General features: G+C 42.7%; 1 protein-coding gene across 1 annotated transcript; it reads left to right on the plus strand.

Annotated features, from left to right (window-relative positions):
• The first annotated feature begins 1484 nt into the window (after positions 1 to 1484).
• LOC130488507 (glycoprotein Xg-like) lies at positions 1485 to 23962 on the plus strand. The gene is made up of 10 exons (XM_056862178.1): positions 1485 to 1545; positions 2810 to 2845; positions 4640 to 4678; positions 7392 to 7448; positions 11807 to 11845; positions 14368 to 14433; positions 18826 to 18882; positions 20764 to 20802; positions 21498 to 21620; positions 23883 to 23962. Exons 1-10 carry the CDS (start codon positions 1485 to 1487, stop codon positions 23897 to 23899), a joined length of 534 nt encoding a protein of 177 aa, XP_056718156.1. The 3' UTR covers positions 23900 to 23962.
• Positions 23963 to 25632: the final 1670 nt, after the last annotated feature.

Below are 25632 nucleotides of genomic sequence, written 5' to 3' on the forward strand. Positions count from 1 at the left end.
TTACTGACCTCGGAAGGATGGAAGGCTGAGTCAACCTTGAGCTGGCTACCTGAAACCAACTTCCGTAGGGATCGAACTCAGGTCGTGAGCAGAGCTTGGACTGCAGTACTGCAGCTTACCACTCTGCGCCACGGGGCTCTTTATAAACCACACTAAACACAGTCGATAAGTATGACTCTTGAAATATGTGATGCCGCCACTGGAGTCTAGAAGCCAATTAGAGTACACTTCTGAAATGCTTGTGGGTAAATTCAGAAGGCACATTTAATAGAATTATTTGTAATTGTTTTCTTCACATTATAACCAATCCCAAAAGAAAACAAATAATAAGTTTTTATAGTCCCATTAGGAACACTTGATTTGTTCTTGCAGTCCTAATGTTCTCTACCAAATTTTTGTTTGCCCCTATAAAATCTGGCTCCCATCCTTAAACAAGTTATACATTTCAACCAGTAGCTGGAGTGTGAATTACTTGCCACGGCATCTTTATGCTTCAAGGTAACTCTGTTATGAAACCAAGGCAGTGTTCATAAGCAGTTTGTGATATGGAATGTGGGTCTGCTAGCCAAAGGGAAAAAAGAAAAAAAATTCCATTGGGTGTGCCCAAGATCTTGGGAATACGTAGTAGTTTCTGAATCCTAGTCATAATGCTTCTAATTACTTACCACATGGATCTTTGTCATCATGTTCTGAGTTCCTGCTCCACATTTCTGAATGCTATGGAAGGAGCCTGCCCTGACCTAGATAGCCCAGGCTAGCCTCATCTAGTCAGATCTCAGAAGCTAAGCAGGATCGACCCTGGCTAGTATTTGGATGGGAGACCTGCAAGGAATACCAGGGTCGTGTTGCAGAGGCAGGCAATGGCAAACCACCTCTAAACGTCTCTTGCTTTGAAAACACCACCACAGGTCGCCATAAGTCAACTGTGACTTGATGGGAGGTGGGGGCGGAATGGAAGGAGCTTGGAAGTTCATATGAAGTCGGTAATCCATGTAAAAAATGCTTCTATACATTATGGCAGGGAATGGGGATCACAAACCACAGGAAAGCTATTTTTGGCTGCATTCCCACGACAAGGGTAACTGTGAGCTCCAGCCCTGGCTCTTTGGGGGGAAAAATATTTTTGCAGATTTTTGTGACAGTAGCAGGATCTGGAAGTAATTTTGTTTTTTTACACAAAGAAGTATAATTAATATTTTATCCTTCAAATTTATCCTTATTTCTGTTGGGGGAAAATGAAGTACATACGAATAAAAATCAAAATGTGAGGTGTTAAGTATGGATTTGTCCAGCTAGATAATTTATTGAGCAAACTAATAACTCTTACCTTAACCTATCTCCAAAGATTGTTGTGGAAATTAATGATGTAATAAACTAAAACCGGGCTGTGTCGCCCTAGAACACAAGAACAATCATATTAGATCAGACCAAAGTTTCTGTTTCACACATTGGTCAGATACTCAAAGACAGCCTACAAGGAGGGCATGAAGGCCAAAGCTGCTGCTGCTGTTGCCTCCTCCATTGCTGTCTCCATTTCGGAGGCAAGTAAACTTGGATTGCAATAAGAAGCTATTCAACCAAAGGGCAATCACTATGGCAGATTTTACAAATTAACAACAACCAATGATATTAAAGCAAATCTTGTATTGTTTTGTTCCTTCACAAACACTGTTATTTAAACCACAAGTATATTACAGGACCAACAAACACAAATCAAGACAGAATTCCGGTATTCATTCTGTTTCAAAACTTTCCTCAGTTGGATATTGTTAAGGTCCATAGAAAGGTAAATATTGTCCTCAAATAATAACATAGTTTACAAAAAAGTCAGTCTCTGGGAAGCATCTGAGTCGGCGTTTCTATAAATGACGAACCTGATTCCCTTTTAGTATCCCACCAAAATATAAAGAAATTGACTCAGAGAGCCTTTATAATGATTTAGAAGACGTGATAAGTTGTCTGTAAGTATTTATTGTATAGTTTTTGCATGTATATTTAATACTCTGTATGGTTTCCAATGATATTTTTTGTAAACTATGTTTAACTAATTTAAATAGAAACAGCGTGGGAGTGCCTGTGAGCTTCATTGCCTATGAGCTTCATCTTCTTCAATATAAAACGAAGAAGCACCTGAAAAGGAAAAGAAATACAAGATTATTATTTGAGGACAATATTTACCTTTCTATGGACCTTAACAATATCCAACTGAGGAAAGTTTTGAAACAGAATGAATACCGGAATTCTGTCTTGATTTGTGTTTGTTGGTCCTGTAATATACTTGTGGTTTAAATAACAGTGTTTGTGAAGGAACAAAACAATACAAGATTTGCTTTAATATCATTGGTTTTTGTTATTTTGTAAACTCTGCCATAGTGATTGCCCTTTGGTTGAGTATCCATTTCAGAGGCAGCAGGGAAGGCCTTGGTCTCTATACCCTGTTTGTAGGCCCTCCAGGAACGTCTGGTTGACCACTGTGTGAAACAAGATGCTGGATAAGACAGAGAAATGACGTGATACAGCATGACTAATCTTGTGTTCTTGTAAGGGCTATGCGCTTTTGACAGGAGGGAAGAGGCTGCCGAGACAATGAAGGTCAAAGGATAAAGAGAACACAGGATCCAATAGCTTAGTGAAAGGAGACAGAAGTCACAATGAACTAAGACGAAAGGGACTGGTAGAAGGATATACAGAAAGGAGACATGAAGGAACATTTGCTGAGCCTCCATGTGGAAAGTATAAAATATACAATAATCCTTAAAGCACATGGCATTTATAAACCCTTGACGTGATTTTTGTGTTTTTGTGATAGGCCAAGATTTTGACTTGTCAGATGCTCTAGATTCAGGTATGTATAACTGGATAAGCAACCACAACTATGTTTAGTCAATCAAACCATTGGATTCAGATGTAAATATTAGTATATTCTGTGAATTCCTTTAGTGAATACTGATGATTTATGGTTTTAAGCAAATAAAAACTTGAACAAGTGTGCAGTACAATTTTCTTAATTTCTCAGAGGTCACCACAAAATTCTGAATACATTTTTTCTTTCTTTTGTAAAAAGCCCTTTTAATTATGTTTAGTCAAACAACAAAGCAAATGAAGTTAAAAAATACTATTCAGCCTAAGGACCAGCATATTTACCAGTCTGATGATAATTTCTGCATCACATATTTTGTTCTGTGATGCATGTTTTACTGATAGTTTCAGGTGTGTTCCCATGTTGGTCTGTTGTAGCAGAACAAAATTTGAGTTCAGTAGCACCTTAGAGACGAACAACATTTTCCAGGGCATAAGCTTTTGTGAGTCAAAGCTCACATTGTCGGATACAAATAAGAATGAATGTCCATCAGCCCTTATATTCAGGTCTGAAGGTGGGAAAGGTGTTACCAGAAAGGCAGAGGCACCATGCAAAACATAATCAGTTTGATTAACTCTATTGATAATGATTCAGGTTAGTTAGCTGGAGAGCTACTTTTTCTGTTTTTGACCACAGGGAGCTTATGTTTATTCTGCACATGCTCCCCCCCCCCCATTTAAAAAAATAATCTGAATCGTAAAGAGTTTGGCAGTTCTGGAAGACTGCAGAAGTACAGAAGGGGCCTTCCCAGAGCTGCCAAACTGTTTTTTTAAATTTCAGATCCCAAAGCCAGTCTGGCAATTGGGTACAAGAAGTTTTCAAATGAGACCATATGCCACAGTGTGTACATGGTATTTTTCATGGTTTCTTCTTTTGAAAAGCTCTCAGGAACAACAACCCTTTTAAAATTCACTTAAATTCAGTATTCTGTTTCCAGAACACACATGTGCATTAATTTAGATACGAAACCACAAACTCTTAACTTTTAACATTATCCTAAATGTTATGGAACTTGATTGTCCTTCTTGAATCTGGAGATAGCCAACATTAATTGCTTATGAATTTTAAACAAGCCTGATAAAATGCCTCCTGCTATCAAAATACAAACCCATAGGAGTCACTGAGTTCTTGATAATTTAAAGAAAAAAAGCAGGCCATATTTTAATTAGTAAGGCTGGGAAATATAATATCCAATCAATATGACAGAAATACTGCCTTTTTATAACTGGAAAGCCAGTGTGAGGTAATGGTTGGACTGGGAACTGGAAGACCCAGGTTTAGAAGAAGAAGAAGAGTTGGGTTTTATATGCCAACGTTCTGTACCACTTAAGGAAGAATCAAACCAGCTTACAATCACCTTCCCTTCCCCTCCCCACAACAGACACCCTGTGAGGTAGGTGGTGCTGAGAGAGTGTGACTTGCCCAAGGTCACCCAGTTGGCTTCATGTGTAGGAGTGGGGAAACCAACCCAGTTCACCAGATTAGCCTCCGCGGCTTATGTAGAGGAGTGGGGAATCAAACCTGGTTCTCCAGGTCAGAGACCACCGCTCCAAACCTTAACTACTACACTACGCCGGCTCTCCCACACTGCCATGAAAGGTCATTGGGTGAGTTTCCGTAGGTCATTCCCTCTGCCTAACATACCTCACAAAGTTGCTGTGAGGATCAAATGACGAGGAGAACCATGTGCCTCACCCTGAGCTTACTGGAGACAGAACAGGATAAAAATGGAATAGATCATAACTGAAAGATGCACTAATTCTGATTTTTCTCTCTCAGTTACTAAAAAGCCTCCTACTACCAAAAAGCCACTTGTAGGTAAGTACCAGACTTCCGTTGTCCAAGTAAACATACATGTCATATATCAGTGAATGAAACCACAATGTGAGGTTCACACATACATGTTCCAAGCCTATAACTGGAATTTCCGAGTAGCCTTTGGGCAGTACTGGTATTGTTAGTAATGTGGTATCAATTCCAGATATCTATTTTGGGCTTTTCAGATTTTCCATTCTGTACTGAATTTTGATATTTACTTTGGAGTGCCACCTGGCCATTCCAACTGTGTTCTTTCTAGCTCATGAGATATACCTTTCTGGAAAAGGTCGAAAAGAATAATTCATTATTGATGAGCTATAGGAGAAAGAAAGAATGAGAGGAAATTTTTTATCAACTTTCAGGGGGAACTGAAGCCTGGGAAGCAGTGGTGCTGAATGTTTTGCTCCTTTTCCATAGGACTATATGAGAAAATCCCCTTCTAGCTTAAAAAAAAAACTAGACCTTTTTTGTTTTGGAATAGTGGCCTAGGACCATGGATAAAAATTTCAAGAAAATAAGCCCAGGTGAAACATTTGGGCTTCTAGCCATAAAAGAAGCAGCTGCTCTTCAGCTGGGTGGTTGGCAGAGGAATCACATACCTGTGCCAGTTTCACAACTGCCAGATGTCCCAAATTTTACTTTGTATGTGTAGGCAATACATAAATATGTTGACATCTGGTTAGCCTGAAGGTGAGAGAGACACATGGCATGAGTTGAGAGATCTGAACTAATTAAAGGAAATAGGGCAAATAGTAATTGTGCGTGTATCAGTCTTATAGTACTGATAAGGCATGAAATGATGTATCTCTCTCACATTTCTGTGCTGTGTTTTCAAAAGTTCAAGACATCTGACAAATATAAAAATATCTAAAAATCAAAAGAATAAAACAGAGCTATATGGGGAAAAAACACGCAGCATCCAACAGTAAAATAGTATACTTAGGGCGAAAACGCATGGTCGCTTTAGCCTCCTTTATTCCCTGTTTCAGCCAGGATCGAACGCACGTCGAACGCACGTTGGGCGAAAACACATGCGTTCAGAAAAATTTGATCCTGGCTGAAATGGAATAAAGAAGGCTAAAGCGACCGTGCGTTTTCGCCCTTAGACAGCCTGGCCCGAGCAAATCAACAGATGTGCATCTTAGACCTTTCCCGAAAGCAACAAACATATCTGGCAGGACTTGAAGGTCCCACTATGTTAACCTTTGGTCTCTCAGTTAACCTAGTAAATCTTGTACTTCTAATATCCCCAATCTTTTTGAACACGCGGGCAGCTTTTTAATTTTGAGAGGGGTGTGGGTGCACAACTCCAAAATGGCAGCCACTAGAGGTGGAGCCAAATGCAATCCCTCCCTCCCTTGTTCATGCCTGAAGAAGGAGAGGCTCGGTTCTGCTCCTGACCACTCATCTCCCCTTATAAACCAACCCAGCTCCCTGGATTCTAGAACCAAGCTCCCTCTCTGCTTTACAAAAGTTCATCACAACGGTTGGTCAGGTCTGAAGGGGGAACCCCACTTTGACTAAGGAGAGCCCTGGTGTTTACCAGTCCTCATGATCTTCCAGTGGCTTTAGCTACTATTGCAAACATGGAAAACAGTTTCATTTGAATGAGGGCAGCCAATAACAAGCCCTGCCCTTATTAATGGCCCTATCTGCTTTCTGAAAAGCTCAACGGGAACCAGGGAAAGTAGTGACATGGCACCCATTTGCGCCACATTGGAGAACCCTATTTTATACTAACAGTAGATATATATATATATATACATTCTCCCTGACTTGAATAGCTTTTTGGTCACATCCTCCCCAACTTGCCAAATTATATAGAAAATTTTGGCAAGCATAACAATGTTTGCAACTTACATAATGTGCTCACCACATTTGAGTCAGAAAAAACTCCTACAGTGATACCAGGTAGGATGATACCTTAGCTCAGGGGTGGGGAATGTCAGGCCCGGGGGCCATTTAAGGCCTGCAAAATCATTTGGTCTGGCCCTTCGTGGGTCCTGATAGATCTCTAGCTCAGAAGGATCTAAGACTGGCAATCCGCCCCCTCCCGCAGACAGGAACAGCCTCTATTCAAGGCGGATGTGAGTTTGTTTTGCCGAGAAAAGGAACCTTTTTTCACCCTTGCAGAAGAGTCGTTAGCTATGGAGCTGCTAGGACCACCCAAGAAACTATATTAACCCTTTCCCACCCGGGTCATGGAGAAATGTATTCTCTCTGTACTTCAAGAGGGCTGGGGGCGGAAGTGGCAACAATGGAGGGGTTAAAGGGGGCAGGGCCAGAATGCGCGGGGGGGGGGGTGAGTTCATAGCCAGTGTGTCCTCATTTCATCCCTGCAGGCAGAGGTAGCAGGAGCTGGCTGTAGAATCCAGCCCCAACCATGCAGAGCAGGAGCAACTCCGGCGTGTGGCTGGACGGCTACGCCCAGCTGGTGCAACATACCATCTTGTGCTACCAGGTGGGCAAGTGCACCACCGGTTGGATGCCTGCCTGCTTGCCCATGCCGGGGGGGGTCATGTGGGGCAGCTGCCTGCTTCGGGCTTGGTCGGCTAATTTTTAAGTTAATAATTTTGTATGGCCCACGAATGATGTTATAAATATCCAATGGCCCTTGGCGGAAAAAATATTCCCCACTCCTGCCTTAGCTAAAGAAAGAAAATGAATGTTGAATTGATGAGAGTAAATATCTGGAAATATTTATACTTTATAGGGTATAAACCTCTATATCCAACTCTGAGACCACAACCAGGAGGCCATGGAAATAGAGGTATGAATTATTTCCACTGTTATAATCTACAAAGGTGTTCTTCATTCTAGTGATTTTGAAAGTTTTGTTTTTTCCCATAGATTATTTTCTTTCCACAGATTTTTTTAACTTTTCAGCAAGTTTGTAGGAATGCATAAATTGTGTTAGAGAAATGCTATTAAGATTTTTAAGTTTTTAAAGTTGTCATAAATTCCCTTTTGTAATGGGTTCTTATAAATCTTGAAAATGCTGTCAGTTGAAAATGCTAATGTATCGATTGGCTGCCAACCCTAAGATACATTTAAAAAGTATTTTAAAGATTTATAAGAGTTTAATATAACAATGGGAGAAAGAGAGGAGGTGGGGATTGGTGGGGGGATGACATTGAGCCAACAACGGTGCAACATCACTTCTGGCGATGATCTGGAAGTGTCATCACACCACCTATGTGACACTGACATGAAACCCTCGGATGCACCAAAGCTTGAGTTTTGGCTGAATCATAAAGCATCATGTTGGTGATATGACATCACTTCCAGGTATTTGCCAGAAGTGACATCGCATTGTTGATGCAAGGTTGCTTTTACAGCTGTTCCCCCCCCCCTCACCACTGCCCTGCAAAATGGTGGCTGGAATAGAAGAGGGAGGCTTGGAGGACTCCCACTGAAACAGGAGACCCGGTCTACCCAATGTATCTGTTAGTAATATGTTTAATTTGAGTGTTAATTGACAGGCCAAATGTTGTTAATAGATCAATCAACTGACTTTTTAAAAATAGTGTGATTCTTAGGGTTGCCAACCTCCAGGTACTGATAAACAAAAGTTAGCCTGCTGCAAAATGGATTGGTAAACAAAGAACAGCAGTAAAAAAGCACCAAACAATATAGTAATGCAATGTTAATATATTGTATAAGTCTAACTATAAGACATATAACAAGTGCACTGTATATACAAACAACTTGCACTAAAGAGTAATTGGCAACAAAGGTTCTTAGGGTTCTTAAGGTTGCCAACCTCCAGGTACTAGTTGGAGATCTCCTGCTATTACAACTGATCTCCAAACGATAGAGATCAGTTCACCTGGAGAAAATGGTCGCTTTGGCAATTGGGCTCTATGGCCTTGATGTCCCTCCTTAATGATTCTCAGTGTGTTTCTTCAGCAGGGGTAGTGATGAGGGCTGCTTACTCATTTAGTAACTCTTTAGCAAGTGAAGGCAACAGTGAGGGACAGCATTCCATCCATTTGGGAACAAACACAGTTTTTATGCAGTGCGCACACAGGCACATGCTCCCTCTTTTGTGCACAGATGTTGCCAGTTCAGTCAAGTTTCAGTTCACTGCTCTGTTTGAATGTAGGAATTTCAGTGAACTGGAGTTCATTTACTCCACACAAACGTGCCACTGTGTGTGCTTATGGAGACCTATGTCCCCTGGACACATCAGTGTGAAAGCATCTGACTTTCCAGTTCAGCTCGTACCTGAGCATAAGAAAGAAACCCTCCTATCACCTTCCACTCCCATACTGAAGCTGTCGACTTTGGTTATAATCCCATTTTAAAGGAATGCCCCCAACAGGGCAGTAACCCAAGCATACACCTATAAGGGAATGGAAAGGGAGGGGAAACAGCTATAATAGAAGTGGTAAAGTTCCTCTACAAGCTTGAAAGGGATACTGAGAATCCAAACACAGTGAAATCAGAAGCCCCTGGCCTGGATAACTAACCAACTCAAGCTATTAGAATCATACTCAACACTGGAATGCCCACATTAAGAGCCATCTATTCCAAGTACACTCTGTAGTATGCACCACTCATGTAGGGGAAGCCAAGAGGCAAAACAGGTAAAGTGAGATGGTAAAGCAGGGACTAAAGTTACCTAACTCAAATTCCTTTTTAGCCTTAGGAAATGGGCAGGGAATGAGGAAAGTGGACTTACAGGTATGCCGCTCAATTTGCCGGAGAAGGAGGAGGGTAGAGCCAGAGTCTTATTCATATTGTCAAATAAGGGGAAAGCAGGGCCTGTCTTTAACATGAACATAAGAAAGGCTATGCTGGATCAGACCAAGGCTCATCAAGTCCAGATGTCTGTTCACACAGTGGCCAACCAGGAAGCCCCCAAACAAGACGACTGCCGCAGCACCATCCTGCCTGTGTTCCACAGCACCTAAGATAATAGGCCTGCTCCTCTGATACTAGAGAGAATAGGTATGCATCATGACTAGTATCCATTTTTACTAGTAGACATGAATAGCCCTCTCCTCCATGAACATGTCCACTCCCCTCTTAAAGCCTTCCAAGTTCGCAGCCATCACCACATCCTGGGGCAGGGAGTTCCACAGTTTATACATTGTGTGAAGAAATACTTCCTTTTATCAGCAGATGACCCCGTATTCTAGTATTATGAGAGAGGGAGAAAAGCTTCTCCCTGTCCACTCTCTCCATACCATGCATAATTTTATAGATTTCTATCATGTCTCCCCTTAACTGGCTTCTTTCCAAGCTAAACAGCCCTAAGCATTTTAATCGCTCCTCTTAGGGCAGTTGCTCTAGTCTCCTGATCATTTTGGTTGCTCTTTTCTGCACCTTCTCAAGCTCTGTAATATCCTTTTTTAGGTGTGGTGACCAGAACTGTACAGTATTCCAAGTGTGTTCTCACCACAGATTTGTACAGGGCAGTATGATAGCAGCAGTTTTATTATCTATTCCTCGTCCAATTATGGCCAGCTGCACACTGGGTTGACATCGAACTATCCACCACCAACCCAAGATCCCTTTCTTGGTCTGTTGCTGCCAGCACAGATCCCATCAGTGTATATGTGCAGTTGGGATTTTTTGCCCCAATATGCAACACTTTACACTTGCTCATATTGAATCACACTTGCCATTTTAATGCCCATTCCTCCAGGTTGAAGAGATCCTTTTGGCGCTCTTCAGTCTGATTTTGTTTTAACTACCATAAATAATTTGGTGTCATCTGCAAACCTGCCAACTTGCTGTTCACCCCCAACTCCAGGTCAATGATGAACAGGTTGAAAAGCACCAGTCCCAACACAGATCCCTGAGGGATCCCACTAGTCACATCCCTCCATTGAGAGAACTGACCATTGATCACTACACACTGCTTCCTATTTTTCAGCCAGCTAAGGAAGAGTGTGTGTTTGGAGGCAGCCTTGGTTACACTGGATTAGGGTTTTGCTGGGAAGTTCAAAGCTTTCTAAATTAGATCAATCTCAACCAAGAACCTTGTAGTAAGAAATGTAAACATAGATTTAGCCCAACCCAGAGCTGGCAACCCTAAATCAGAGTCACAGGAAAGGTTGCCATCTCTGGGTTGGGAAATACCTGGAGATTTGGGGGTGGAGCCTGAGGAGGGTGAGGTTTGGGGAGGGACCTCAGCAGGATATAATGTCATAAAATCCACCCTACAAAGCAGCCATGTTCTCCAGGGAAACTGATCTCAATTGTCTGGAGATCAACTGTAATAGTGGGAGATCTCCAGGTGCCACCTGGAAGTTGGCAACTGCAAGAAGGTCACTTTCAACACCTCAGAAGCTGAATTTGCTGAGGACGAGTGGTATGGTGGAGAAGGGGGCTCCTGCTCCTCCCCCAGCTGTTTTCTGAGCCTAAAGAACCTCCAGTGGGAAGTTATTTGCATAATTCAAATGTAAGACATCTGTATCTTGACATCAGAGTAAACTGGAGATTGTTCGAATTGAGTTTTTTCATCAATCTTTGTAAATTCATTGGCTTAGATTCCATCAGAATTTACTGCAAGCAACTGGATTTCCACCCATAGAAAACAGGAATCTCAGGAATTGCATGAGGTGGAAGTAGGAGGGATGCCACAGGAGGGGTGAATCAGCAAACACCATTCCCCTTCCCGCACATGCAGATCTGTTTGACATAGTCCAACCCATTAAATTGTAAATTCTTTATAGTTTAATTATTGCAGTGTTTGACAGTAAAGGTTAACTTCTTTGTTTTTGTAATTAGCATAAATATTAAACGAGTATTTAATATTTGCTGGAGAAATGCTCATCTCTAGTTAGCAATGAGATTATAGTTTTCCTGAAACATTGAACATTAGGCATTGGACACTGGTGCCACAGAAAAAATATATCCAGTATGCTGTAAATGAAATGGTGAGATGTACATGTGCGGTGTTGGGCACTTTACATGTCCTATGACAGCTACACTTACAATCACACCCTCCTAGACCAATTAAAGTCAATAGGCTTAGAATACTGTAATTCTGTTAAGGATTGTGCTGTTAGTTCCCAATTGCTTGTGTTGACTCTTGCAAAAATTTACTTGTATTCTTTTGTTGTTAAACTCATTTTATCTATGTTTATAATGTTAATCCATTTTGATTTCTTTTAGATGATTATTTTGACTTAGGAGATGCCCTTGGTGGTAATGGTAAGCATGTTTTAAGTGTTTGGCAGCATGTCTTCCTACTTTTTTTCAACCCTATGCTTAACCCAGTGAACTCTGATTTAAACCAGTAATGCGTAACTGACTTACAATAAGCTAAATAAAATAAAAATTACTGGTCTAAATCCAATTAATCTGGATAAAAATTAAGACAGCCTAGGGTTGCCAACCTCCAGGTACTAGCTGGAGATCTCCTGCTATTACAACTGATCTCCAGCCAATAGAGATCACTTCACTTGGAGAAAATGGCTGCTTTGGCAGTTGGACTCTATGGATTGAAGTCCCTCCCCTCCCCAAACCCCGCCCTCCTGATGCTCTGCTCCAAAAACCTCCCGCCAGTGGCAAGGTGGGACCCGGCAACCCTAGTCATGTACCAGGCAATCCGAAACAAAGTTTAGACCTTTCTAAACCCACTGTCTTCCATAGATTTACAAGGGTGTAACTCTGCTGAGGATTGTCCTGGTAATCCAGTTTACAAATAAAAAGTAATTTCTTGGAGCTCTCTAGTGTGATTCAACTGTCCCAGGCTCTTAGTTCTTGTGTCCAGTGGAGCTGGCTAAGAGCCATGTGGGCGAGAAGTCATGCTTTATTTTCACAGAAGAGAACGATCCCTGTCATTCTGTAATATGAGAGTTGCCTGCCTTGCTTTGCACTACGCTATCTGCATGCATCTATAGTCACAAGGCAGTATTTTAGTTAGAAAAGCAGGTCCATATTTCTTGCGATCTCATATGAAATGTTTCTGTTTTCTGTGTTCTCTTGTAAATGCTTTTTTGTTGTTCAAGTTTTTGACTTGTTGCTACTATACCACAAAAACGTATTTGTTGCACAAGATCTTCTACTGCCTGGTTTAAGTTGCTGGAGTAAAATACATTGGTTGAGAAGACTCTGAAGTTCAATATTAATACTGGTAAACAGGCACCACAATCTTTTTTTATTTGTTACTTTTTTGTCATCAAGTTACAGCTGGCTTATAGCGACCCCATAGGGTTTTCAAGGCAAGAGATGTTCAAAGGTAGTTTGCCATTGCCTGCCTCTGCATCACAACCTTGGTATTCCTTGGAGGTCTTCCATCCAAATACTAACCAGGGTCAACCCTACTTAGCTTCCAAGAGCTGATGAGATCTGGCTAGCCTGGGCAATCTTCCACCAGATCTAATCTAAATGTTCTAGGTTTGTGATCCTGTAGCTTGGGAATGTAGGATCAAACATAGCTTTTCATTTCATAACATAGCTTTAACCTCACTGTGATCCAGTTTGAAAGGTCATTCCTGAGTCATACCGGAGATTAAAATATTTCATGAAGATTGTTGGGGGCTGTAAATCTATTGCAAATGATGGGCTTTGTGGCACAGCATTTTTACATAGCATTATCTATAGTACATGAGTAACAACAACATAACACCAGCAAATATGCTATTTTTTTTTCTTGGCCCAATGCACCAAAACTTAGAAAGTAATTTGATTGCAGACCTTTCCTGGTTTTGTAAAATCATATAGGGATTTAAAGTTCAAGAATCAGGCATTTATTTTAAAATGACCTCACTGTCACAGTCCAGGGCTCTCTATCTCTGAGGGAGAAGCGGGGAGTGGAGGCCCAGCCCTAAGGAGCTGGGAGGAGAGGCAGGTGGGGTGGCAACAGCAAGGGAAGAGTACTCAGAAAGAAGGCCCACCAGTACTAACTTTCTGTGGAGCAAGGACTGCGCTGTTATAAAGGGCTACTTGAAGGGATTGCACAGGAGCAGTAGGAGAAGGGAAACAGGACTCCTCTCAGATAAAAGCCTCCTTGAGAGGAAGAGCTTGCTTTGGAACAGAAGCAGGGAATAGGGACTAGGAGTGGCCAGGTGAAGAGGAATAAAAGGCTCCAGTGATAAGGGGGGAGATGACTGACGGCTGTGGGCAGGCAGCCTTGGGGCCTTTGTAGACAGGAAAGTACCAGGCCTCCTGAAGCCTCAGAAGTCAGCCATCCTGGCCCCAAGGGCAGCCAGGAGGGACTCTGAACGCCGGACCCGGGCGGATAGGCTGCCCCTGGCTTAACTCTGCAGGAAGGGTGCAGCGACTAGGCAGGAGCTTAAGGACCTGGGAGAAGGATACAGATGGGGAAAGCAGGCCAAGCAGCACGGTGTAAACAGGTGGAGGTGAGGGCTGGGCCACAAGGTTATGATTGACCTCTGGAGTTGGCAATGTAAAGGAACCAAGCCATTAAAGTACAGGCTTCACAGTTCTGCTGTGTTGCCTCCTCTCTGACAACATGGAGAAAAGATGATTGGTCCCTGCCCATGTGGACACAGTACTTGGCCATAAGGGTTTCATACTGACTTAACTTTTAAAAAGCAAACCTTTACACGAAGATTCCTATCACTCGTTTTGGCTAATCTGGTCCTGTCTTCCCAACTCACTTAAAAATCTTCGAACTATTGTCAGCAAAGGCATTAAAATATGTACTAATCACAAAATGCAATTGTCCTCTATACTTACTTACGTCGAACTTATCTGCTGTACTGTAGATGATCACCTGAAACCTCAGCCACATCCACGTCCTCCACCACAACCAGGAAGATACGGAGATTCTGGTAAGAACAGTTTCTGACATTTTAAAATGTTTCAGATATCTGATTATGTCATTCTTACACGTCTGGGGCAAAGTGTTTTCAGTCTGAAAGTTGTTTAACGTGGTGATAGGCGGCCACTGCCTGAGACGCAGATGCTGGTGGGGAGGCTATGTGAGTGAGTCCTTGGTGCCACCGGTCAGCATCCTATGCCCATTCCACAGTAGAGAGTACCCCTCACCCAAGTGCACAGAGCGGTGCTATCACACTGGAGACCCCAGCAACACTGCTGGCAGCCCACTACGATATCACAGTGTGTTGCTTATGTCCCTGTGAGAGCCAGGGATACTGCTGGCCAACATGACCCCTGGCACTGACCACACTTGGAATACGGCACAGGACAGGGGAATGGAGGGCATTCCATGCCCTTGGCCCTTAGGAGGCCAGTGCTGCACATGGCAGGAATTCTGCAAGTAAAAACAGTCAGAACCCTTGGAGGGATCCAGACTCCTCCTCCCACACTCAGCACACGTGTCCTGAAGGTCAGGAACCGGGGGCAAGAATGCACACATGCTTCTGGCCCACCCAATAAATAGGGTTGCCAACTTCCAGGTACTGGCAACACAAATGGCCAGCCTTCTGCAACGTGCGCTGACAGGAATTAGCAGCAGAAAAACAACCCACTATATATAGTACAGAAGTGTGCTGTATTCAAACAATAAGTGCATAAGCATATAAACAATAAACAGAAAGCCTATTTCCAGCCACAGTTCCAAAACAAAATTAAATGTTCAACATCACTCCTTTGACTTTTCCTTATAACAACAGTATCCTTGTTCAAAACATAGGTCAGTCAGGAGTAGTAAGTTTCTTATGTAGTGCATACGTGGAAAAATATCCTGGTTGATGCACGATCCTCCTTGCATGGACCACGGGTCTCACCAATACAGAGGTCCGGGTGTCGCCCTGTTTCCACCCTTGTCTTCATCAGGAATTACAGCAAGGCAGTTAGTATATCTGCTCCTGCAATGAGAGGAACGCCATTGAAGTCCTTCCCCTCCCCAAACCCCGCCCTCCTCAGGCTCTGCCCATAAACCTCCCACCGGTGACAAAGAGGGACCTGGCAAACCTACCAATCAATCAATCAAGTTTTTTTTTTTGATACAGTATCAGCTCTGAGTAAAAATCAAAGTTAGGTTAAAATAATAAAATAAAATAATAAAAGTTGATGATTCTGTGAAGGATGATTTGAAGAAGAGGAGGAGGAAAGATCTTCTATGGGGAAAGGTTTAGGCAACCCTACCAGTAAACACCTCCTCTTCCTCCTCATGAAAGGCACACACCTACTTCACACAAATGGCATGCTACCTGGGTGTCACCAAGGGAAAAGAAACCCATGCTGGGGATAGGCAGGCGAGCAGCCAGCATGGAGCAGACAAACAGCCAGAGACAAGAGGCAGCCCTGTAGACTGCATGCAAACTGCAGCCTGCAACAAAGGTGTTGCTTCTGCCTTGTGCCAGATACATATTGCCATACATTACCATCCCATGCCAGGATCATGTCCCAGTCCCACACAAGAGAGCCTAGAAATCCCACCCTTTTTTGTGCTGTCAAGTCACAGCTGACTTATGGCAACCCCATAGGGTTTTTAAGGCAAGAGACATTTGGAGGTGGTTTGCCATTGCCTGCCTCTGCGTCATGACCTTGGTGTTCTCCGGAAGTTGCCCAACTATATACCAACCAGGGCCAACCTACTTACCTTCTGAGATTTGACGAGATCAGGCTAGCCTGCGGCTATCCAGGTCAGGGCAGAAATTCCCTAGAAATGTCACTTCCTTAGGATCCTGAAGCAGAGTGAGATAGCATATTGGAAACAGGTGGCAGGGTTGCCAGCAGCTAGCCAGGGATGGGATGGCACAAGGGCAAAACTGTTAGCCAAATTGCTCTTTAACTTGGGGAATTACCAAGCAAGATGGCAAACTACAATATTTATAAAGTGGGAGCAACCTTTGTATACCACAGCCGGTAACTGTGACCTTTAAATAAAGACAGAAGCAAAGGATTCCAAATTAAGAGAGTTTATGTTTTCTTTCAAATCAGTGATGCATACACACATACAGAGAAATCTAAGAAATTCAAAGAGAGTAGTACAAGCACAGATGCCAACATGGCAGGGATCGTTGATGGGGTGATATTTACCGTTCTTGAAGAGGTGTTGTTCAAGTTCACGTAGACTAAGACAGAAGAAATTAAGAGCAAAGGCAGGGGCAAGGGGTTCCCGTAGACTTGGCCAGCAAGGCGGGAGGGAGCGTGGTCAGGCTGCGCAAAACCAAACCATAAGAGTAACGGCAAAGATGCCAGGAAAGACCTAAGGTAACTCAATGGGCTGGGGGCACACCAGATATACTGTTTTTCTGGGGGCGGGGAGAGGGGATTTACCCCTCCTAGGTTCCCAGGTGACAAAAGGTGACAAAAGGATTAATCTGTGGTTACCGGGGTGGGGATGGTGAGAATTTGGAAATCTATTCTGATTCCAATGGCTTTTGCAACCCGGGAGAAACCGGGAGATCTCTGCTGAAGTGATTAACGTTCTGGAACAATAGGCGCGATCTCTGCAAACGTCTGGGGATCGCTGCTGCATAGCTGGAGGAACGACTCATCGCTGATATCAGGATCGCTGCTGATTGCCCATTAAGCTGCTGATGTTGCAGTGGGAAAGGGGGGTGTTGGCACTGACTATGTGACTGTCTGCTTTCCACGACATGACTGCGGCTGGAACAGAGTTTGCACAGGAACATGGAGTCTCAGGTTCGCTGGAGGTTGCCCTTTCTTCTGCTCCTAGCTGCTGGCTGCACGGAGCTTGCAGGAGCGACCGTGTCAGTGTCAATGGAGCGCGCAGCGGCCGTCCAGTAGCGTTTGGGATGGGCGCGCGGCTTGGAACAGTAGTTGTGTGCCTGCATATCGGGTTGCCAGGTCCTGTCCAGGAGTTTAGGCGGCCCGTATGCTTTCAAAACCAATCCCCTGGAGGATACATTGCAGCACAGGATCGGGGGGCGGGTGCCTTCTTATGGAACCCCTAAACTAAAGACCAGCAAGGAGGAGGTTTCTGTCAGTTTTCAAATACAAACCTTGGAATACTTGGCCCACCTGGCAGGGAAATGACAAAGTCCAGAGAATCCTTGTAAGTTTTGAATTAGGTAGAAGCTATCAGTGCAGAGAAAATGCACCTGAACACATGAAGCTGCCTTATGTCGAATCAGACCACTGGCCCATCAAGGTCAGTATTGCCTACTCTGACTGGCAGCAGCTCTGCAGGGTCTCAGGCAGAGGTTTTTCACATCACCATTGCTTGATCCTTTTAACTGGCAATGGCAGGGATTGAAACTGGGACCTTTCGCAGGACCAGCAGATGCTCTATTACTGAGACATAGCCCTACCCCTAAACACAATTTTGATTTTATTATTCGAATTCTGCATTTATCTTTTCCTGTTGCCCTCATTTCTCCACATCTGTGAGTGCATATGAATGAACTCTTAAATATTGGATATTATCCTTGAAAGGCTTCCTTAGCCTTATCGCTGATCCCCGACATTAGTCACTCTCAGCTCATGATCCTTCACATATAGGAAAGACTGAGGATGGAATGGGGCAGTTGTTGTGCAGGAGGCGATGGACTTGCCTGGCTCTCTTGCCTGAACCAGTTAGTCATGGCCTCAAACGGTGAACCTGCCTTCATTGTAGTACTATCAAGAAACAGAGGGTTCAAATGTATATGGCAGCCTACATAAAGCCTCATTAAACATTTATATCCCATAGCAGATCCTGTACTCCTTTACAAAGCCTAGTTGGGCGTATAGAAGGATGGGCAACTGCCAAAGCCTGAATGTTCTGAGAGGAGGAAGATCTCAGTGCCAGGCAATCCTGGGTGGGATGGAGTCCTCTTCTACCCTAGTCACAGCCCTTCCCTTTCAGCTTTGCCTTTTTGGAGGATGACTCTCTTTGAGTCCTTCCTTTAATCATTAGAAAAACAATTACTTGCGTAGAATGGTGCTTTCCGAGCAACTGCCATAAAGTAAAAGTGCAGGTAATTCCTGTGCTTTGCACTTCAGACAAAAATGTTTTAAATGAATGAATTTTGTTCTTGACAGCATTAACTCTTGGTTGGGAGGGATCAGATACCAATGATTTTCTTGTTTAAGTGCTTTGAATATAAGCATTCCAAAGGATGTCATCTGGATACTTTGTAGTCAAAGATAGATAGCTTTATCTTTTGTAGATCAGCAGAGATAATTGTGTGCAATATACTAGGACTAGCCCTAATACCACAACTAATAAGGCAGTTTCTGAAGACTGTCAAACAGCTGAAGGACGCATCTTCGAAAGATAGGCTAATACCCTTGTTGTATCTTTCTAGGTAGTTTTAGTGACTTGGATCTTAATGATGGGAAACCTCTACCTCCAAGGTCCCCAGGTGATGTATAGCAATCTAAATTCTTTCTTTTAGTTTACAACCCCTTTTACAGCATGGCAAAATGGTGAGGGAATGGTGGGGAAAGGTTGCTGCCCTTTGCAGCCCTGTAAACAAACACAGAACTGTTATTTCTAATTCAGCAACAGTAAGAAGACAGGTTAAGTTTACTATGGAACAAATTTGGTAGTAATCATGCTTTATTGTGAATCTCCCTATTTCTGAGGACATGTTCAGACTACTTTACACATTGCGGTTTTGCACTGCACAATGCTTACATTTATATTGTCTAAAGAAAGACACAAGTATGCCGAGAATGTGACAGCAGCTGAGAATTTTTGTATCTTTCTCACAAGCGATATATGACTGAACAACATTACAAAGATATTCATAGAAATAACTTGTGAGTTATTCACGGCAGAAAAGTGTTAACCGGGGAAGTGGCTCTGAGTGGGTTGTGGTATGTAAACAAACCTGTGAATCACAGTACTGAAATTAATGGCATTATATGTTTTAAGTGGCTGAAACCAGACTGGAGTCTTGCTGCAGCATTTTGTAACTCTTGAAGCTTTTGAGACCTCTTCTTCAAAGGCAGTCCCACATAGAGGGTGTTACAACCGTTCAGTGTGGAGGATGAGGTAGTGTAGATCAGCATGGCTAAGTGAGCAGAGTCTAAATAAGGGGGGCACCTTGTAACCTATATTTAATTGAAAGAAGGTGCAGCTAGCAACAGCACCAAGCTCTTTATCCACCCACAAGGCTGGGTTCAAGAGCACCCCATGCTCTTAACTTGATCTACTGAAGAAAGCAAAACTCCACCTGAAGCTGGGAAATCAATACCAGCCAAACATACTGACTTCTTGTCTTGTCTGGATTAAGCTTTGGTTTGCTCTTCCTCAGCCACTTGGACATGGCTTTAAAACAGACTCAGGATTTTCACCGCTGCTTCAGTAGCCTTAAAGAGTGAAATGCAAAACTGGGGCTCATCCATGTATTGGTGACAGCCCACTCTGAATCTCAGCCAAAGTTTTGATATAAAACTTAAAAAGCATTGGGGATAAAATGTACCTTTGTGGCACCCCACACATCTAAATCTAACTAGCTTCCTGCCAACTAGAAAAGAACAGAACCAAAAAGGGTTTTATCTTTCATCCCATGCTACTGACAGATATAACAATATAAATGGTGATGACTGCCCTTATCCAGAAATCATCAGTCCAAAGCCAAACTGGAACGGGTCAAGGGCAGATATTTCATCCAGGAAATGCCTGCAGTTGCTCTGCATTTCAATGACAATAGACTCCTGTGAGTCTAGAAAAGTTTGAAATTAAAATGCGCATACATTTTAGTAGCTATATATGTATCCAGCCCTAAGGATGAAGTCTGTTGTTGCCAGCTAGCCATCTCTCCCACTGGCTTCCTCCTCTGCAAGACTGAACTGCTTGGGAAGATGGGGGAAGCAGCAGAGCCAGCATGGTGTAGGGGTTAAGAGCGGCGGACTCTAATCTGGAGAGTTTGATTCCCCGTTCTTCCACATGAAGGCTGCTGGGTGATCTTGGGCTAGTCACAATTCTCTCCAAATTCTCTCGGTCCCACCTACCTCACAAAGTGTCTGTTGTGGGGAAGGGAAGGTGATTGTAAGCTTGGGCTAACAAAATACATTGAGCAGTCCATGGGAAACAGGGCTGTTTTTCAAGTTGAGCCCAAATGTATGTGAGTCGTGGGCATAACTTGTAAGCGGCTCAGATGGGGAAACTGCAAGTTTGGCATTCCAGAATGTGTTCAGATAACCTTAGCTGTTATGTTGCTGTTCTTCATTGAGTAATACTCACCTTTCAAACTTTTATTTTCCCTAAAATTCCATTGTCATTGCCTCTAACCCAGATGGGAACGAACACATTTCAACTAATGGAGGAAATACTGGTAAGGCTGGGGTATGGTTTCATGCTGACAGTCACTAGAATAGTGACGAGATCTAATACCTTAATTTAAATAATTCCTAGTACTGTATAGTATTGCAAGCCAGCATGGTGTAATGGTTAAGAGTGGCGGACTCTAATCAGGAGAACCGGGTTTGATTCCCCACTCCTCCACATGAGTGGTGGATGCTAATCTGGTGAACCGGGCTGGTTTCCACCACTCCTACACATGAAGCCAGCTGGGTGACCTTGGGCTAGTCACAGTTCTCTTAGAGCTCAGCTACCTGAAACCAACTTCTGTTGGGATCGAACTCAGGTCGTGAGCAGAGCTTAGACTGCAGTACTGCAGTTTACCACTCTGTGCCACGGGGCTCACTATATACATTACCCTTAAATAATCTAAATTTATCAGAAAGACATTCTTGTTTATATTTTAAACATTTGCAAAAGGATTACCACATTTTACACCATCTTTTGTCTGATCTAATTAATGCAATTGTGAACGGATCGATGAAAATTTTGACAAACGTTTATAATGTTTCCTGATAGACCATCCAGATCTATAGTATTATTATTTTCTCTCTGTTTTTAAATGCAAAATATTAGAAAAATTGGTCTACCATATCTCTGCACTTTTTGTCCACTAAAATTGAGTAGGCTACTATTACATCTAAAAAAATGTGTCGTATCATTCTATAGCTGATGCTACTAAGACAGCTCAGATAACATCCCCGGTTGTGTCTGTGCTTGTGCTGTGTGCTGTTGGGGGACTAGTTGCCTATAATGCTTACAAGAAGAAGAGATACTGTTTTAAACCAAGAGGTAAGATCAATGAAAGCAATTATTAGTTATTTCCTATAATGTGCTAATTTTGTATATTATGGATGAGAAAGCCAGCCTGGTATAGTGGTTAAGGTGTTGGACTAGCACCTGGGAAAACCAGATTCAGATACTCACTCGTGCCATGGAAGCTTGCTGGGTGACCTTGGGCCAGCAACACACTCTCAGCCCTGACCCTGGCTAGTATTTGGATGGGAGACTTCCAAGGTCACGATGTGGAGGCAAACAATGGCAAACCACCTCTGAATGTCTCTTGCTTTGAAAACACCACCAGGGCTCGCCATAAGTAAGATGTGACTTGACAGCAAGAACATAATGATCAACCTTTAATTGTGATAATACAAAAGAGTAAGGGGGGGTGAGTTTGGTTCTTTGAACTTTTAACCAGAAAACCAGACAGAAAACCTGTAGAGACTTCTATTTTTTTTAAATTGAGAACAGGAATTATTCTCTTTATTAAACAAGACAGAAGAAAATACAAGCAAGTAAAAATTAACCCTACTGTTACTGTGAAAATGAATGCAAAAATTATCAAAGTTCCTAGCATTAAAAACAAGGCTTGGATTTCTCCCCCCCCCCTTTCAGATTGCTCCATTTTTTGTTTTTTGTTCTTAAAATGCTTTTTTATGCCGCAGTTGGGGGTTTTTTGGGTGATTTATCTTTCACAATGAGCACTGCGAAATGAGCCAATTACAGAGCAGCATTTCAAAGGGCGGGACTTGATTTGAGCCTGGGAGGCTGCCGGTGCAGAAATTTCCAATAGGAAAGTGTGAGTCCAGTGAGCAACGAACCTCAGGTAAAACGCCCATGCAGAAATGACCAAAGTCACTCTGTAGATGGAGATCCTTGTGTCTGCAGAAAAAAACTCTGGCGGATCGCTGGGTGACCTTGGGCCAGTCACACTCTCTCAGCCTTACCTATCTCACAGGGTTACTCTGAGGATACAATAGAGGAGGTGATGTAAGCTACTTTGGTCCCCATTGGGGAAAAAGGCGGGGTAGAAATGAAGTAAAATAAAAAAGTAATAAAATAGATTTTAAAAACCAACAATATCATGTTTTCTTAGATAATAAAACGACAGCCACAGCATTCTTCAACGTTATTTACATTGAACAAATCCGATGGGAGTTTTTAGTTTGCATTTTGCATTAACTGAGTTACCAATTCCCTCATTTCAATATTTATACGGATATTGGGTCAAAAGATGTCCTTGTACAAGAGGAAGGACTTTCTGCTTGTGCAAGGAGAGTGTGTCTGGGGATCTCCCACTTTTTGGGTGAGGCAAGAAAGACCCATTCTGCAAGTGAAGCTTCACCAGCTGTTCTTTGGATCCTTCCTAGTATGTTTTTGTAGCAGTGACCTTAGACAAGAGGTCCTTCTGTAAAATGGATAACTATAATATGGATGAATGTATATGTTGACTATTTTTACATTTCTCAACATATGCAAGCGAGGGAGGAATGCCTACAAAAGAAACAGTTCTAAATCTAGCTAGTCAGAACAAATTCATAATTTACATTCATAATCATGTTTGCTGAGGCTACATTGATGTTTCCCACAGTAAACCCATAAACGGTGACACACACTGAGCAGACTGACACCATTTATAAGTCCAATTCAATGGGATAACAGGGGTATATAACTGTTTAGGATTACACTGTGTGTGAGTGGTAGATAATGCATCCCGAAACTAGGGTTGCCAGGTCCTTTTTTGCAACTGGCGGGAGGTTTTTGGGGCGGAGCCTGAGGGGGGGCGGGGTTTGGGGAGGGACTTCAATGCCATAGAGTCCAATTGCCAAAGCAGCCAATTTCTCCAGGTGAACTGACCTCTTTCGTCTGGAGATCAGTTATAATAGAAGGAGATCTCTAGATAGTACCTGGAGGTTGGCAAGCCTACCCTAAACACTTGTGGATGTTCTCTGGCTGTTGCATCAAATCCAGACTCCCGATTGCATATTCCCAAGTATATAAGGGCTTGCACTTTACAAAAAAGCACCACCATAATCTCAGCAAATGATTGTTGTATGATACATGCAGCACAAATTCGTGGTTCCTTATGAGCAACTAGGCTCTGATTTGAATATGGGATTCTCCAACATGCAAAGGCTTAGCTATTCATTCCGATGAAGGCAGCTGCTCTAGACAGACATTGCAGTACCCTGGGGCTCAGGACTAAAGTACATATGTCTCATTTTTAATCATGCATTGCTAGCTTCTAATTTGACATACCATCTTTTATTTTAGATGGAACGGCTGCCTAAACTATCAGGCAAGAAAAGGACCCAGATTCTAATGCTGTGTGATCTGATTTGTGCAATATGAAACGTTTCATGGGCGCAACTTGAAAAACAACAATAAGCCTTTCAAAACCAGACCAATTGATCACACGTAGCATTGAAGGAGTTCACCATTAACATAGCACATAAAGTTTCAAATTTGAAAGTTGTTGAAAAACAGCAATCTTTTTTACATGTTTTCTGTTTATGTAGGGGTAAGCTGAATTTGCTTTGTTAGTACCTATTCTTGTTTTTGTGCAACCTGTATGACAGGATTACTCATCAAGGGGATCTTAATAAGTCCTTGTAGTGATATTAAATGCACTGCAAGCAATACATTTATGTCTATTCACCCATTGGCATTTAATTAATTGTGTTTTATAAACATTTTGAGAAACACATGTAGCCCTATGAGAATAAATCCCATTTACTAAAATATAAATTCCACAGAAACTAATTTCCAGGCAATGATTTTGAACCATGTAAAGATCCCTTTTTGGATTCATCCTAGTATGAGCAAATTATGCTGTGCTACGTTGGCACAGAGTGTTAAGCTGCAGTTAAAAGCTCTGCTCACAACCTGAGTTCGATCCCGACGGAAGTCGGTTTCAGGTAGTCGGCTCAAGGTTGACTCAGCCTTCCATCCTTCCGAGGTCGGTAAAATGAGTACCCAGCTTGCTGGGGGTAAAGGGAAGATGACTGGGGAAGGCACTGGCAAACCACCCATAAACAAAGTCTGCCTAGGAAACGTCGGGATGTGACATCACCCCATGGGTCAGGAATGACCCGGTGCTTGCACAGGGGACCTTTACCTTTACGTTTTAAAAACCAGTTCTACCAGTTGAGTCTGCACACTCCATGGACGGGCCCATCTTGCTAGCTCCGCGATGCTGATCATATTTTTTTCTGTGTGATTGTACAACTATTTCTTTGATGATGAGGTAAAAAACAGCCTGCTACCATATGGAAGGATCTCTGGATGAGGGCCATTGCATTTTAAAAGTAGGATGGGAATACAGTAGCTTGGATCCAACCTGCTTTTCTGCTGGTGGAAATAGTTAACACACATGAAGCTACCTTCTACTGAATGGACCCTTGGTCCATCAGAGTCAGTATTGTCTACTCAGACCTGCAGCAGCTCTCCAGGGTCTCAGGCAGAGGTCTCTCACATCACCTACTTGCCTAGTCCCTTTAACTGGAGATGCCGGGGATTGAACCTGGGACCTGCATTCCAAGCAGATGCTCTACCACTGAGCCACGGCCCTTCCCTAGTTGGAGGGATCTCCTTTGATCCCCCAGAAAAACTATGCTGGGGATCACTGAATTTGCATGGACAAAAACCATATGGGAGAGGGGCTATAGTAAGGAAGAACACTCAGTGAGCTTGAGCAAAACAACTGGAATTTATACAGACTTTCCTCTAACATATGAAGCACAGACATTTCCCACCTTTTCTGTGTCTCTTTTAAGAAAGGTTCGCTTTGTAAAGGACTTGAATACGTAATAAATTCCCATTATCGCTGTTAGTCCTTTTGTTGTATATATGATCTGTAAAATTTACGGGGAAGATTAAAACGCTGTAGCTACTTTCCTGTCTTTTATACATTGCATCCAAATAATTGTGCCTAATGAATACTTTTGTATCATGGGAAATTATTTGAATAAGATAATATATTGCCTTTAAAATAAAATTGATAAGAGATTGAGATGGATTTCCC

This window comes from Euleptes europaea, chromosome 16 (genome assembly GCF_029931775.1).
Source record: "Euleptes europaea isolate rEulEur1 chromosome 16, rEulEur1.hap1, whole genome shotgun sequence".
Lineage (NCBI taxonomy): Eukaryota > Metazoa > Chordata > Lepidosauria > Squamata > Sphaerodactylidae > Euleptes > Euleptes europaea.

Excerpts from the sequence above, each read along its gene's own strand:
- LOC130488507 (XM_056862178.1), top strand. The coding sequence starts at position 1,485 with ATGAAGGCCAAAGCTGCTGCTGCTGTTGCCTCCTCCATTGCTGTCTCC. Across the intron at positions 11,846-14,367 it reads AGATGCCCTTGGTGGTAATG|ATGATCACCTGAAACCTCAG; the intron begins GTAAGCATGTTT and ends GCTGTACTGTAG. Across the intron at positions 14,434-18,825 it reads AGGAAGATACGGAGATTCTG|GTAGTTTTAGTGACTTGGAT; the intron begins GTAAGAACAGTT and ends GTATCTTTCTAG.